General features: G+C 47.9%; 1 protein-coding gene across 2 annotated transcripts in view; it reads right to left on the bottom strand.

Annotated features, from left to right (window-relative positions):
• Positions 1-821: 821 nt before the first annotated feature.
• LOC110487340 (E3 ubiquitin-protein ligase RBBP6) overlaps positions 822-15446 on the bottom strand; it is a 40429-nt gene continuing 25804 nt past the window's right edge. The window contains exons 14-17 of one of the 2 annotated variants that reach the window (XM_036948662.1): positions 11722-12075; positions 10416-10511; positions 6716-9277; positions 822-2910 (exon numbers count right to left, since the gene is read on the bottom strand). In XM_036948662.1, coding sequence (XP_036804557.1) covers positions 2001-2910; positions 6716-9277; positions 10416-10511; positions 11722-12075 — 3922 coding nt within the window. In that variant the 3' untranslated portion in view covers positions 822-2000. Of the gene's footprint in view, positions 2914-6715; positions 9278-10415; positions 10512-11721; positions 12076-15446 lie in introns of both variants that reach the window. The other variant, XM_036948661.1, reaches the window with a different exon arrangement.

The following is a 15446-nucleotide window of genomic DNA, read 5'->3' on the forward strand; positions in this document are numbered from 1 at the left end:
GTGTCACGAGAATATCTAATCCCAATGATGATAATAATCACTATAAGCTTTGACCAATTCCCCAGAGGTTGTAAGGCCCTGGCTAATAGAAGAATTAGACAAAGTCTCAGAATTCTGCAAAAGGTTCTGAGTTCTGAGATTTTTCAGAGTTCTGAAAATCATACATTGCACGTAGTCTTTTATACCTCACATTTGGTTATAACATACACTTTATAAATGCCCCTCTTCTCTAACTCTCTCCCAATGTTCTGCCACATGCTCCATAATCTACCGCAAGCCTAACGGTTTCTCCCCTCCCTGGGTGGGGAGACTTCCTTCCTGTTAACAGTTTCACAAGTCGTCTGTTGACAGTTCCTCTTCTCCTTGAATGTCTCAACTATACTTCTGCTTATTGTCAAATAGTAACATACCGTCTTAGTCTTCCTATGCACACACATTAGAGAATTATACTCTTATAATTCTAATACATTTCACTCCGTTATACAGTTTCAGGCTGGAATACTTTAGTCATTACCTTTAAACATATAAATTCCTGTATCAATTGGTGACTAACCAGCTTATCATTACGGATTGGGGACTAACCAGCTTATCATTACGGATTGGGGACTAACCAGCTTATCATTACGGACTGGTGACTCAGCTAAATGTACATATGGTGTTTCACCAAACATTGATTTTGCGTGTTGAATGATGTTGTGTTGAACTCCAATGAATGGCCTGAACATAAGATAGCAGGTTTCACAAGTGTTATGAGTTTAGAAAATAAAACCATTTAAACATGTGAAAAATGTGTCACAGTCAATAAAACACAAGAACTGTGGTATTCTGATATTAAACATTAGACAGGTTTTATTCACCAAACTATAAATGAAAAGACAACAGTCAGAAAGTTTAAAGGGAAAACAAAGTTTAATAACAGTAACTTCCACTAGTCACCATTCAGTTAGCCTGACTTCAGATCAGTTAGCCCCGGCTTCAGATCAGTTAGCCCCGGCTTCAGATCAGTTAGCCCCGGCTTCAGATCAGTTAGCCCCGGCTTCAGATCAGTTAGCCCCGGCTTCAGATCAGTTAGCCCCGGCTTCAGATCAGTTAGCCCCGGCTTCAGATCAGTTAGCCCCGGCTTCAGATCAGTTAGCCCCGGCTTCAGATCAGTTAGCCCCGGCTTCAGATCAGTTAGCCCCGGCTTCAGATCAGTTAGCCCGACTTCAGATCAGTTAGCCCCGGCTTCAGATCAGTTAGCCCGCCTTCAGATCAGTTCATATAAACATGATGATATAACCTACTATACATCAGGGAGGTGTCCCAAATGAACCTCTAATCCCTTTATAGTGAACTACATTCGACCAGAGTCCTATAAACTAGGGCCCATTGGACTAGGGCGCTAATGACTAGGACCCATTGGACTAGGGCTCTAATGACTAGGGCCCATACGACTCTGGTTAAACGTAGTGTACTATATAGTGAACAGGGTTACATTTGGAACACTTCAGAGTTTCAGACACCTTATAGCCATAGATCAGGGTAATCGAATATAATGCAGCATCATCTTTGTACAAAAACACATTCACAGAGAACCTGCATCAGAGAGAGAGCATCACATTAACAGAAAACACAAAATTACTTACAAATATCTGAGGTGAGCTCCACTTATTCCAGTGGTTCCATTACAGATAAACAAACTATATCCAACTCAGCTTAAGTACTTAAAAGAATTTGACAAAGTACCCCCCACAAGAAGGTTTTGTCCAGTTATAACCTTTAGCTAGAGGCTAACGGAGCTAGCATAAACTAGCAAACTCAGGTTGTAACCATTAGCTAGATGCTAACGGAGCTAGCATGAGCTAGCAATCTCAGTTGTAGTCTTTAGCTAGATGCTAACGGAGCTAGCATGAGCTAGCAGTCTCAGTTGTAGTCTTTAGCTAGATGCTAAAAGAGCTAGCATGAACTAGAAAAACTCAGGCTGTAACCATGAGCTAGATGCTAACAGAGCTAGCAGGGTCTCAGATGTTGGCTGACTCCTGCCCAGTCTTCTCCTCTGCCTCCCCTCCTCCTCCCTCTTCCTCTTTATTCTTCCTGTGCTTCTTCTTCTTGTTCTTGTGTTTGTGTTCCTTCCTTCCTTCGACGGGAGGCTCAACGTCGGCAGAATGCTTCTTGTGCTTCTTGTGTTTTTTATGTTTCTTGTGTTTCTTCTTCTTCTTCTTGTCCGTCGCCGTGGAGCCGCTGTGGTTGCTAGGGGAGCCGCCGGGGCTCTGGGAGGCGGGGCTCTGGGTGTTGTGTGAGGGGCTATGGCTCAGGCCACTGCCTCGCTCCCCGTCTGACCCCTCCCCTTCGCTGTAGTCGGGGACGAAGGCTGCCTCGTCCGTCTCTCTACCCAGGTCGGAACACAGACGCTGTCGCCTTGGCTCTGGCCCCGCCCCTCGACTCTCCTCCCTCCCTACCCCTCCTCTTCCTTCCTCCTTCACTCCTCTGGATTCGGTCTTAGCTGGTTTTCTAAAGTTCACCTGACCCTTTTTAAGGCCTCTGCCTTCCTCCCTCCTTCTAGTCCCCTCCTCCCTCCCTCTCCTCCCCTCTGTGTTGGCTGTTTTAGAGACACTACCCTGCACCTCCCTGCCTTGGCCACTAGGCGGTGCTGGTGAGACTTCTCTCCTCAGAGCGTCTCTGGGCACGGAGGAGGAAACCGCCAACGCCCCATTCTCCCTGGACGCTGAGTGCTGCTCCTCTTCCTCCTCCTCCTCCTCCTCTCTCTCCCACTTGGACCGGGGTGGAGGCTGGATGAGGACTCCTCCGGTCCCACGGTCCCTCCTCTCCCTGCCTGGGCTGGGGAACTGGACGGGACTGGGTCTCCTCTGGGTCTGGAGGTCCCGGGGTTTTGACACAGCACCCTGGCTCTGGCTCGGCTCAGACCTGCTGCTGCTGGAACACACATATCCAAGATCAGGGGTTAGAGAGAACATCAACTAGGAACCATTATACCCATGTTATATACACAGATCTAGGACCAGGGGTTAGAAACCATTATACCCATGTTATATACACAGATCTAGGATCAGGGGTTAGAAACCATTATACCCATGTTATATACACAGATCTAGGATCAGGGGTTAGAGAGAACATCAACTAGAAACCATTATACCCATGTTATATACACAGATCTAGGACCAGGGGTTAGAAACCATTATACCCATGGTATATACACAGATCTAGGATCAGGGGTTAGGAACCATTATACCCATGTTATATACACAGATCTAAGATCAGGGGTTAGAGAGAACATCAACTAGGAACCATTATACCCATGTTATATACACAGATCTAGGATCAGGGGTTAGAGAGAACATCAACTAGGAACCATTATACCCATGTTATATACACAGATCTAGGATCAGGGGTTAGAGAGAACATCAACTAGGAACCATTATACCCATGTTATATACACAGATCTAGGATCAGGGGTTAGAAACCATTCTAACCAATGATCCCTCATTTGTTTCGGGACTGAGACATTTCAGGTCAGCTGAGCTCAAACTTGAATGTTGTGAAAATACTGTGCAACTTCCGGCGGCCGTTTACTGTGAAGGCCCTTACCCGTTTACTGGGAAGGCCCCACCCGTTTACTGGGAAGGCTTTACTGTGAAGGCCCTTACCCGTTTACTGGGAAGGCTTTACTGTGAAGGCCCTTACCCGTTTACTGGGAAGGCTTTACTGTGAAGGCCCTTACCCGTTTACTGGGAAGGCTTTACTGTGAAGGCTCTTACCCATTTACTGGGAAGGCTTTACTGTGAAGGCCCTTACCCGTTTACTGGGAAGGCTTTACTGTGAAGGCCCTTACCCGTTTACTGGGAAGGCTTTACGGTGAAGGCCCTTACCCGTTTACTGGGAAGGCTTTACTGTGAAGGCCCTTACCCGTTTACTGGGAAGGCTTTACTGTGAAGGCCCCACCCGTTTACTGGGAAGGCCTTTACCCGTTTACTGGGAAGGCTTTACTGTGAAGGCCCTTACCCGTTTACTGGGAAGGCTTTACGGTGAAGGCCCTTACCCGTTTACTGGGAAGGCTTTACTGTGAAGGCCCTTACCCGTTTACTGGGAAGGCTTTACTGTGAAGGCCCTTACCCGTTTACTGTGAAGGCCCTTACCCGTTTACTGGGAAGGCCTTTACCCGTTTACTGGGAAGGCTTTACTGTGAAGGCCCTTACCCGTTTACTGGGAAGGCTTTACTGTGAAGGCCCTTACCCGTTTACTAGGAAGGCTTCACTGTGAAGGCCCTTACCTGTTTACTGGGTAGGCTTTACTGTGAAGGCCCTTACCCGTTTACTGGGAAGGCTTTACTGTGAAGGCCCTTACCCATTTACTGTGAAGGCTTTACTGTGAAGGCCCCACCCGTTTACTGGGAAGGCCTTTACCCGTTTACTGGGAAGGCTTTACTGTGAAGGCCCTTACCCGTTTACTGGGAAGGCTTTACGGTGAAGGCCCTTACCCGTTTACTGGGAAGGCTTTACTGTGAAGGCCCTTACCCGTTTACTGGGAAGGCTTTACTGTGAAGGCCCTTACCCGTTTACTGTGAAGGCCCTTACCCGTTTACTGGGAAGGCCTTTACCCGTTTACTGGGAAGGCTTTACTGTGAAGGCCCTTACCCGTTTACTGGGAAGGCTTTACTGTGAAGGCCCTTACCCGTTTACTGGGAAGGCTTCACTGTGAAGGCCCTTACCTGTTTACTGGGTAGGCTTTACTGTGAAGGCCCTTACCCGTTTACTGGGAAGGCTTTACTGTGAAGGCCCTTACCCATTTACTGTGAAGGCTTTACTGTGAAGGCCCTTACCCGTTTACTGGGAAGGCCTTTACCCGTTTACTGGGAAGGCTTTACTGTGAAGGCCCTTACCCGTTTACTGTGAAGGCTTTACTGTGAAGGCCCCACCCGTTTACTGTGAAGGCCCTTACCCGTTTACTGGGAAGGCTTCACTGTGAAGGCCCTTACCTGTTTACTGGGTAGGCTTTACTGTGAAGGCCCTTACCCGTTTACTGGGAAGGCTTTACTGTGAAGGCCCTTACCCATTTACTGTGAAGGCTTTACTGTGAAGGCCCTTACCCGTTTACTGGGAAGGCCTTTACCCATTTACTGGGAAGGCTTTACTGTGAAGGCCCTTACCCGTTTACTGTGAAGGCTTTACTGTGAAGGCCCCACCCGTTTACTGTGAAGGCCCTTACCCGTTTACTGGGAAGGCTTTACTGTGAAGGCCCTTACCCGTTTACTGGGAAGGCTTTACTGTGAAGGCCCCACCCGTATACTGGGAAGGCCTTTACCCGTTTACTGGGAAGGCTTTACTGTGAAGGCCCTTACCTGTTTACTGGGAAGGCTTTACTGAAGGCCCCACCCGTTTACTGGGAAGGCCTTTACCCGTTTACTGGGAAGGCTTTACTGTGAAGGCCCTTACCCGTTTACTGGGAAGGCTTTACTGTGAAGGCCCCACCCGTTTACTGGGAAGGCTTTACTGTGAAGGCCCTTACCCGTTTACTGGGAAGGCCTTTACCCGTTTACTGGGAAGGCTTTACTGTGAAGGCCCTTACCCGTTTACTGTGAAGGCTTTACTGTGAAGGCCCCACCCGTTTACTGTGAAGGCCCTTACCCGTTTACTGGGAAGGCTTTACTGTGAAGGCCCTTACCCGTTTACTGGGAAGGCTTTACTGTGAAGGCCCCACCCGTTTACTGGGAAGGCCTTTACCCGTTTACTGGGAAGGCTTTACTGTGAAGGCCCTTACCTGTTTACTGGGAAGGCTTTACTGAAGGCCCCACCCGTTTACTGGGAAGGCCTTTACCCGTTTACTGGGAAGGCTTTACTGTGAAGGCCCTTACCCGTTTACTGGGAAGGCTTTACTGTGAAGGCCCCACCCGTTTACTGGGAAGGCTTTACTGTGAAGGCCCTTACCCGTTTACTGTGAAGGCCCCACCCGTTTACTGTGAAGGCCCCACCCATTTTATGTGAAGGCCCCAACCGTTTTCTGTGAAGGCCCCACCCGTTTACTGGGAAGGCCCCACCCGTTTACTGGGAAGGCTCTACCTGCTTTAAGTTCCAGTTTTGACAGTGGCCAAGTAGGCTACTGTGGTTATTTGTTCAGTGAATGGCACAGATCCATATATGGCAATGGCTATTTGCATATAGGCCTACTGCAGCTCTGATTGGTTGTTGCACCGGTCTGTGCAGAATATTCGATCACAATTCTCACAGTAGAGGGAAACGCTGATAGTGTTAACTAAAGGAGAAAGCTCTAGAACGCTGATAGTGTTAACTAAAGGAGAAAGCTCTAGAACGCTGATAGTGTTAACTAAAGGAGAAAGTTCTAGAACGCTGATAAGTGTTAACTAAAGGAGAAAGCTCTAGAACGCTGATAGTGTTAACTAAAGGAGAAAGCTCTAGAACGCTGATAGTGTTAACTAAAGGAGAAAGCTCTAGAACGCTGATAGTGTTAACTAAAGGAGAAAGCTCTAGAACGCTGATAGTGTTAACTAAAGGAGAAAGCTCTAGAACGCTGATAGTGTTAACTAAAGGAGAAAGTTCTAGAACGCTGATAAGTGTTAACTAAAGGAGAAACTCTAGAACGCTGATAGTGTTAATAACTAAAGGAGAAAGCTCTAGATAGTGTTAAACCACAATGATTGTTGATTAACAACACGGGCTAATAAAGAACCGTTGGAAGGTCAGAGGTCGAAAGGGCAACTCACCCAGTTGAAGTGACAGAGTGGTCTGATGAGTGGTGGGTCGTGGGCTCAGAACTCTTTCTGCTGATCTTTCTGGTCTTCCCAGAACCCTCCTTCACCACCACCACTGCTGTTGCTATTGCTCTGTCTTCAGCTACAGTCTCTCTCTGGGACCCTGCCGCTCGCTCCCCTGTAGAGGCAGGTCTGTCTACGGAGGACGAGGTCTTCTCTCCTTTCTGTTCCCTGGTGGCTGACTTCTCCCTGGATGATGACCTGTCCGTCTTGGCTGACGCTGGTCTCCCTCTCTCCTTGGAGCTCTCAGCTGGTCTCTCTCTCTCCTTGGAGCTCTCAGCTGGTCTCTCTCTCTCCTTGGAGCTCTCAGCTGGTCTCTCTCTCTCCTTGGAGCTCTCAGCTGGTCTCTCTCTCTCAGCGGGCGGCGTGTACTCTCTCTCTGTTCTCTCCCCGGTGACATCAGGTTTCTTAGCGATGGCTGAGCGTTCCGCGATGGTCATGCGGTCTAGAGAGACTGACCTTCCTCCTCCTCCTCCTCCTCTCTCCGGCAAACGTTCCCCTGACGACGGCCTCTCGGACCTAACAGACCTGACCTCTGACCTCTCGCCAGACAACCTCCGCTCCACCATCACCGCCACCCTCTCCGTCCCTCCATCCCTCTCTGCTCCTCCTCTCTCAGGACCAGCAGGTCTCTCTCCAGTAGAGGTGATAGTAGTGGTGATATTAGCAGCTGGAGCTGGTCTCTCCTCTGGGCGGGCCATACTGCTGTTCCTCCCCAGGTCTCTGTTCAGTTTGATTCTCCTCTGGGGGAAGGGTTTGACCTGCAGACCCATGAGAGGCCAGATAGACCCCCTGTCACTCTCTCTTCTGCCCGCCTCAGAGCTCCCTGGGATGGGCAGCAGTCCGTCGCCTCTCCCCTCTCTCCCCAGGTCCATGGAGGAACCAGGGATGGAGATGGAGATGGGATGGAAACGGTCTAGCCTCCCTGTCTGTGAGGAACCAGGGATGGGGAGCAGACCCTCTCCTCTACCCGACTCTCTGCATGCCAGGTTCAGGAGGAGGGAAGGCTTGGCAGGAAGTCCTCTCTGGAGGTACGGACCCTCGGCTCGGCGGAGCTTAGCTGGGGGCCCCCCCATCCCCCTGTCCATCCCCCTCCCCCTTTCCCTCTCTTCCACTCTCCTCCTCTTCTCCGCTGGGGAGGGAGGTGCAGGCTGGAGGGGGCGACCAGGGGGGCGTACCCCGACACTGTGAATGGGATCTCTCCTTCCGCCGCGGGCGTCGCCCAGGTGTTTAGGGAGGTCGTGGGGGTGAGGGGGGAGGGGGCGGGGCAGGGGGAGTTTAGCCAAACCTCCTCGAACAGTAGGGGTGCTCCGCCCCTTCTCTCTCTTGATTGGCTCGTCTGGTTTGACTGGTTTGGATGCTTTGGTTGGTTTAGCGGCTGAAGACTCTTTGTTCTTAGAGGCTGTGACCGTCGCCTCTCCTCCCGTCTTTCTCTTAACCTTCTCTCCTTTCACCTTTCCCTCCGTCTTTACTTTCACCTTACCCCCCTTCTCCTTCCTGCTCTTCTCTGATTGGCCGGACGAGGTGGGAGGGGTTTTACCGGACAGCAGCGCTGCCTTATTGGTCGAGACCTTGGTGGAGGTGGGTGGGGCTTTGCTAGGGGTCAGGGTGTGGAGATCATCCATTGGCTCGTCCCTGACGGGTGTGGCGTCTCCCCTGTCCAGCGATTGGTCGGCTGAATCCAGCTCCTCCCCGTTCTTCTTTTTCTTCAGTTTCTTCCCTTTCAGAGTTTTAGTTCCGCCCTCTGACGTTTTGGTTCCCCCCTGCGTGCGTTCCTTACTTCCGCCCCCCCTGACGGAGGCAGAGGGCAGAGCGGACAAGGCGTGGTGAGTTCTGTGGGGTCCGGGAGGTCCCCCTCTCTCACCCCTCCTCACCCGCCCCTGGGGGGAGTAGTCTCTGGGAGGAGGGGTGAGGCGGTCCCTCTCTCTGCTGCCCCGGCCACCGCGGTGGTGCACCGAGGCATGCTGGGTACTGTAGTCTTTGTAGTACTTGTTGTACCAGTCCCTGTACTCTTTCTCCCACTGTCTGTAGCTGTCTCTCTCCCAGCGCTCCCTGCCCCCGGGAGACAGGTCAGGTCCGCCTTTAGGCTCGTAAGGAGCCGGCTCTCGAGGGGGGGGCTTATGGTGACCTCTAACCCCTCCAGGACTCCTGCTCCTCCTGTAGCCCCCCGGGGAGCGAGACCTGGGCCGATACCCCCCTCCTCCTCCTCCTCCTTCAGCTCCGTCTCCTCCTTCCCAGCCCCCACCACCACCACCTCGGTAAGGCGGAGGGGAGCGAGGAGAACCGGAGCGACGGTAGCCGTAGGAACGGGAGCGTGAGCGGGACCGTGGCGAGCGGCCGTAGGAGCGGCTGCGTCCTCCCCGGCCTCCGTTGCGTCTGGAGAAGGGGGAGCGTCCGTAAGACCTGGAACGGGAGCGGGAGCGGCTGGGGGTGTACGAGTAAGACCTGGAGCGGGAGCGAGGAGATCGGGAGTAGGGGGAACGGCTGAACGGAGAACGACTGTAGGAACGAGACCTGGGGAGGAGAGAAAAACACTTGATATGTCTGATTACCATCTCTACACAATTCATATCATCTCTGTCCTAGATATATCTCCGTCAGAGAAGATATCTCCATGAAGAGTTCAAGAGGTTTAAAAAGTCTATAGGGGCGCTATTTCATTATTGGATAAAAAAACGTGCCCGTTTTAAGCGCAATATTTTGTCACGAAAAGATGCTCGACTATGCATAGAATTTACAGCTTTGGAAAGAAAACATTCTAATGTTTCCAGAACTGCAAAGATAGTCTGTGAGTGCCACAGAACTCATTCTACAGACGAAACCAAGATGAAACGTCAAACAGGAAATGAGCAGAATCGCTGAAGCTCTGTATTCAAATGTCTCCTTATATGGCTGTGAAAGCAGCAGGAACGACCATGTGCTTTCTGTCGTTTCATGTCTGCAGCATTGTGACGTATTTGTAGGCATATCATTGGAAGATTGACCATAAGAGACTACATTTTCCAAGTGTCCGCCTGGTGTCCCTGCGTCGAAATTGGTGCGCAAAAGCCAGGTGCAAGTATTTTTCCATTTGATAGAGAGGAGAAACCAGGCTTCCACGAACGATATATCATCGAAGAGATATGTGAAAAACACCTTGAGGATTGATTCTAAACAACGTTTGCCATGTTTCAGTCGATATTATGGAGTTAATTTGGAAAAAAGTTGAAGACTGAATTTTCGGGTTTTTTTGGTAGCCAAATGTGATGTACAAAACGGAGCTATTTCTAATACACAAAGAATATTTTTGGAAAAACTGAGCATTTGCTATCTAACTGATTGATGAAAACATCTGAAGTTCTTCAAAGGTAAATTATTTTATTTGAAGGCTTTTCTTGTTGTTGTTGAAATGTTGCATGCTGGATGCTAACGCTAAATGCTACGCTAGCTAGCTACTGTTACACAAATTATTGTTTTCCTATGGTTGAGAAGCATATTTTTTTACAAAAGGCTAAGCTTGAGAGATGGCATATTTATTTCATTTAATTTGCGATTTTCATGAATAGTTATGGTAATGAGCTTGAGTCTGTATTCACGATACCGGATCCGGGATGGGGAGATCAGAGAGGTTAATCCAGAACTATGATGAGATGTCATCGTGTGGTGTTGTTACCTGGAGTAGGAGCGTCTCCGTCTCTTGGGAGCAGGTCTGTATTCCATCAGCTCTTTGGCAAAGTCTTTAGTGAACTCATCCAGCTTGGACGTTACCCTGGTAACACAGAGAGACAGGACTGGTCACATCCCATAATACATGTCTGAGGGAAACCTTTGAACAGGTCAATCTCTCTCAGCCACGGAACAGAAACTACTAGCCCGGGGTAACATTCCCCCACTACTAGCCCGGGGTAACATTCCCCCCCACTACTAGCCCGGGGTAACATTCCCCCCCACTTACTAGCCCGGGGTAACATTCCCCCCCCACTTACTAGCCCGGGGTAACATTCCCCCCCACTACTAGCCCGGGGTAACATTCCCCCCCACTACTAGCCCGGGGTAACATTCCCCCCCCACTACTAGCCCGGGGTAACATTCCCCCCCCCACTACTAGCCCGGGGTAACATTCCCCCCCACTACTAGCCCGGGGTAACATTCCCCCCCCCCACTACTAGCCCGGGGTAACATTCCCCCCCCCACTACTAGCCCGGGGTAACATTCCCCCCCCCACTACTAGCCCGGGGTAACATTCCCCCCCCCACTACTAGCCCGGGGTAACATTCCCCCCCCACTACTAGCCCGGGGTAACATTCCCCCCCCACTACTAGCCCGGGGTAACATTCCCCCCCCACTACTAGCCCGGGGTAACATTCCCCCCCCACTACTAGCCCGGGGTAACATTCCCCCCCCACTACTAGCCCGGGGTAACATTCCCCCCCACTACTAGCCCGGGGTAACATTCCCCCCCCACTACTAGCCCGGGGTAACATTCCCCCCCCACTACTAGCCCGGGGTAACATTCCCCCCCACTACTAGCCCGGGGTAACATTCCCCCCCCACTACTAGCCCGGGGTAACATTCCCCCCCCACTACTAGCCCGGGGTAACATTCCCCCCCACTACTAGCCCGGGGTAACATTCCCCCCCCACTACTAGCCCGGGGTAACATTCCCCCCCCACTACTAGCCCGGGGTAACATCCCCCCCCCCCCCACTACTAGCCCGGGGTAACATTCCCCCCCACTACTAGCCCGGGGTAACATTCCCCCCCCACTACTAGCCCGGGGTAACATTTCCCCCCACTACTAGCCCGGGGTAACATTCCCCCCCACTACTAGCCCGGGGTAACATTCCCCCCCACTACTAGCCCGGGGTAACATTACAATGAATTCAACTGTTTACTAATCCCAGTAATGTGAAGATACCAGCCTCAGGCATAGCAGCCTCAGCAGCATCATTACAATGAATGAAATCAGGTGCAACTCACTGTTCCTGTTGGAGTCTCCTCTGTCTGTAGAAGTCCTCCTTGGAGAGGGGGGGTCCGGAGGGTAGGAGGGGCGGGGGACCCAGCGAGTGGGGCTGGGTGTTGGGAGGGGGAACCCAGGGGGCATTAACCCCCGGAGGCATCTGGCCGTGTGTGTAGAGGGGCTGAGGGGGGTAGTTAACAGGGGGAGGGGGTCCGGTGGAGTAGGGAGGGGGGTAGGACTGGGGCGGGATGGAGTGGGGGTTGGGTGGAGGGTGGTAGAGGTTAGGGCCCGGGTAGAGGTGAGGGGCTGGGCCCGGGGCGGAAGGAAGGGTGTGGCGTGGGGGGGGAACGTGGTCAGAAAGAGGTCTGTAGGGTCTGAGAGAGGGGGAGGGTTACAATTTAGACTTGAGTCATTTAGTAGCTCTTATGCAAAGTTGACAAAACAGCATTACAGTAGCCTGTTATGACCTCTATATTCTATAGTCCTGTATTCTACAGTAACTCTGTTATGACCTCTATATTCTATAGTCCTGTATTCTACAGTAACTCTGTTATGACCTCTATATTCTACAGTAACCCTGTTATGACCAGTTGACCTCTATATTCTATAGTAACCCTGTTATGACCTCTATATTCTATAGTCCTGTTATGACCTCTATATTCTACAGTAGCCTGTTATGACCTCTATATTCTATAGTCCTGTATTCTACAGTAACTCTGTTATGACCTCTATATTCTATAGTCCTGTATTCTACAGTAACTCTGTTATGACCTCTATATTCTATAGTCCTGTATTCTACAGTAACCCTGTTTTGACCTCTATATTCTATAGTCCTGTATTCTACAGTAACCCTGTTATGACCTCTATATTCTATAGTCCTGTATTCTACAGTAACCCTGTTTTGACCTCTATATTCTATAGTCCTGTATTCTACAGTAACCCTGTTTTGACCTCTATATTCTATAGTCCTGTATTCTACAGTAACTCTGTTATGACCTCTATATTCTATAGTCCTGTATTCTACAGTAACTCTGTTATGACCTCTATATTCTATAGTCCTGTATTCTACAGTAACCCTGTTATGACCTCTATATTCTATAGTCCTGTATTCTACAGTAACCCTGTTATGACCTCTATATTCTATAGTCCTGTTATGACCTCTATATTCTACAGTAGCCTGTTATGACCTCTATATTCTATAGTCCTGTATTCTACAGTAACCCTGTTATGACCTCTATATTCTATAGTCCTGTATTCTACAGTAGCCTGTTATGACCTCTATATTCTATAGTCCTGTATTCTACAGTAACCCTGTTATGACCTCTATATTCTATAGTCCTGTATTCTACAGTAGCCTGTTATGACCACTATATTCTATAGTCCTGTATTCTACAGTAACCCTGTTATGACCTCTATATTCTATAGTCCTGTACTCTACAGTAACCCTGTTATGACCTCTATATTCTATAGTCCTGTATTCTACAGTAACCCTGTTATGACCTCTATATTCTATAGTCCTGTATTCTACAGTAACTCTGTTATGACCTCTATATTCTATAGTCCTGTATTCTACAGTAACCCTGTTATGACCTCTATATTCTATAGTCCTGTATTCTACAGTAACTCTGTTATGACCTCTATATTCTATAGTCCTGTATTCTACAGTAACCCTGTTATGACCTCTATATTCTATAGTCCTGTATTCTACAGTAACCCTGTTATGACCTCTATATTCTATAGTCCTGTATTCTACAGTAACTCTGTTATGACCTCTATATTCTATAGTCCTGTATTCTACAGTAACTCTGTTATGACCTCTATATTCTATAGTCCTGTATTCTACAGTAACCCTGTTTTGACCTCTATATTCTATAGTCCTGTATTCTACAGTAACCCTGTTATGACCTCTATATTCTATAGTCCTGTATTCTACAGTAACCCTGTTTTGACCTCTATATTCTATAGTCCTGTATTCTACAGTAACCCTGTTTTGACCTCTATATTCTATAGTCCTGTATTCTACAGTAACTCTGTTATGACCTCTATATTCTATAGTCCTGTATTCTACAGTAACTCTGTTATGACCTCTATATTCTATAGTCCTGTATTCTACAGTAACCCTGTTATGACCTCTATATTCTATAGTCCTGTATTCTACAGTAACCCTGTTATGACCTCTATATTCTATAGTCCTGTATTCTACAGTAACTCTGTTATGACCTCTATATTCTATAGTCCTGTATTCTACAGTAACCCTGTTATGACCTCTATATTCTATAGTCCTGTACTCTACAGTAACCCTGTTATGACCTCTATATTCTATAGTCCTGTATTCTACAGTAACCCTGTTATGACCTCTATATTCTATAGTCCTGTATTCTACAGTAACTCTGTTATGACCTCTATATTCTATAGTCCTGTATTCTACAGTAACCCTGTTATGACCTCTATATTCTATAGTCCTGTATTCTACAGTAACTCTGTTATGACCTCTATATTCTATAGTCCTGTATTCTACAGTAACCCTGTTATGACCTCTATATTCTATAGTCCTGTATTCTACAGTAACCCTGTTATGACCTCTATATTCTATAGTCCTGTATTCTACAGTAACTCTGTTATGACCTCTATATTCTATAGTCCTGTATTCTACAGTAACTCTGTTATGACCTCTATATTCTATAGTCCTGTATTCTACAGTAACCCTGTTTTGACCTCTATATTCTATAGTCCTGTATTCTACAGTAACCCTGTTATGACCTCTATATTCTATAGTCCTGTATTCTACAGTAACCCTGTTTTGACCTCTATATTCTATAGTCCTGTATTCTACAGTAACCCTGTTTTGACCTCTATATTCTATAGTCCTGTATTCTACAGTAACTCTGTTATGACCTCTATATTCTATAGTCCTGTATTCTACAGTAACTCTGTTATGACCTCTATATTCTATAGTCCTGTATTCTACAGTAACCCTGTTATGACCTCTATATTCTATAGTCCTGTATTCTACAGTAACCCTGTTATGACCTCTATATTCTATAGTCCTGTATTCTACAGTAACTCTGTTATGACCTCTATATTCTATAGTCCTGTATTCTACAGTAACTCTGTTATGACCTCTATATTCTATAGTCCTGTATTCTACAGTAACCCTGTTTTGACCTCTATATTCTATAGTCCTGTATTCTACAGTAACCCTGTTATGACCTCTATATTCTATAGTCCTGTATTCTACAGTAACCCTGTTTTGACCTCTATATTCTATAGTCCTGTATTCTACAGTAACCCTGTTTTGACCTCTATATTCTATAGTCCTGTATTCTACAGTAACTCTGTTATGACCTCTATATTCTATAGTCCTGTATTCTACAGTAACTCTGTTATGACCTCTATATTCTATAGTCCTGTATTCTACAGTAACCCTGTTATGACCTCTATATTCTATAGTCCTGTATTCTACAGTAACCCTGTTATGACCTCTATATTCTATAGTCCTGTTATGACCTCTATATTCTACAGTAGCCTGTTATGACCTCTATATTCTATAGTCCTGTATTCTACAGTAACCCTGTTATGACCTCTATATTCTATAGTCCTGTATTCTACAGTAGCCTGTTATGACCTCTATATTCTATAGTCCTGTATTCTACAGTAACCCTGTTATGACCTCTATATTCTATAGTCCTGTATTCTACAGTAGCCTGTTATGACCACTATATTCTATAGTCCTGTATTCTACAGT

Source organism: Oncorhynchus mykiss, chromosome 17 (genome assembly GCF_013265735.2).
Source record: "Oncorhynchus mykiss isolate Arlee chromosome 17, USDA_OmykA_1.1, whole genome shotgun sequence".
Lineage (NCBI taxonomy): Eukaryota > Metazoa > Chordata > Actinopteri > Salmoniformes > Salmonidae > Oncorhynchus > Oncorhynchus mykiss.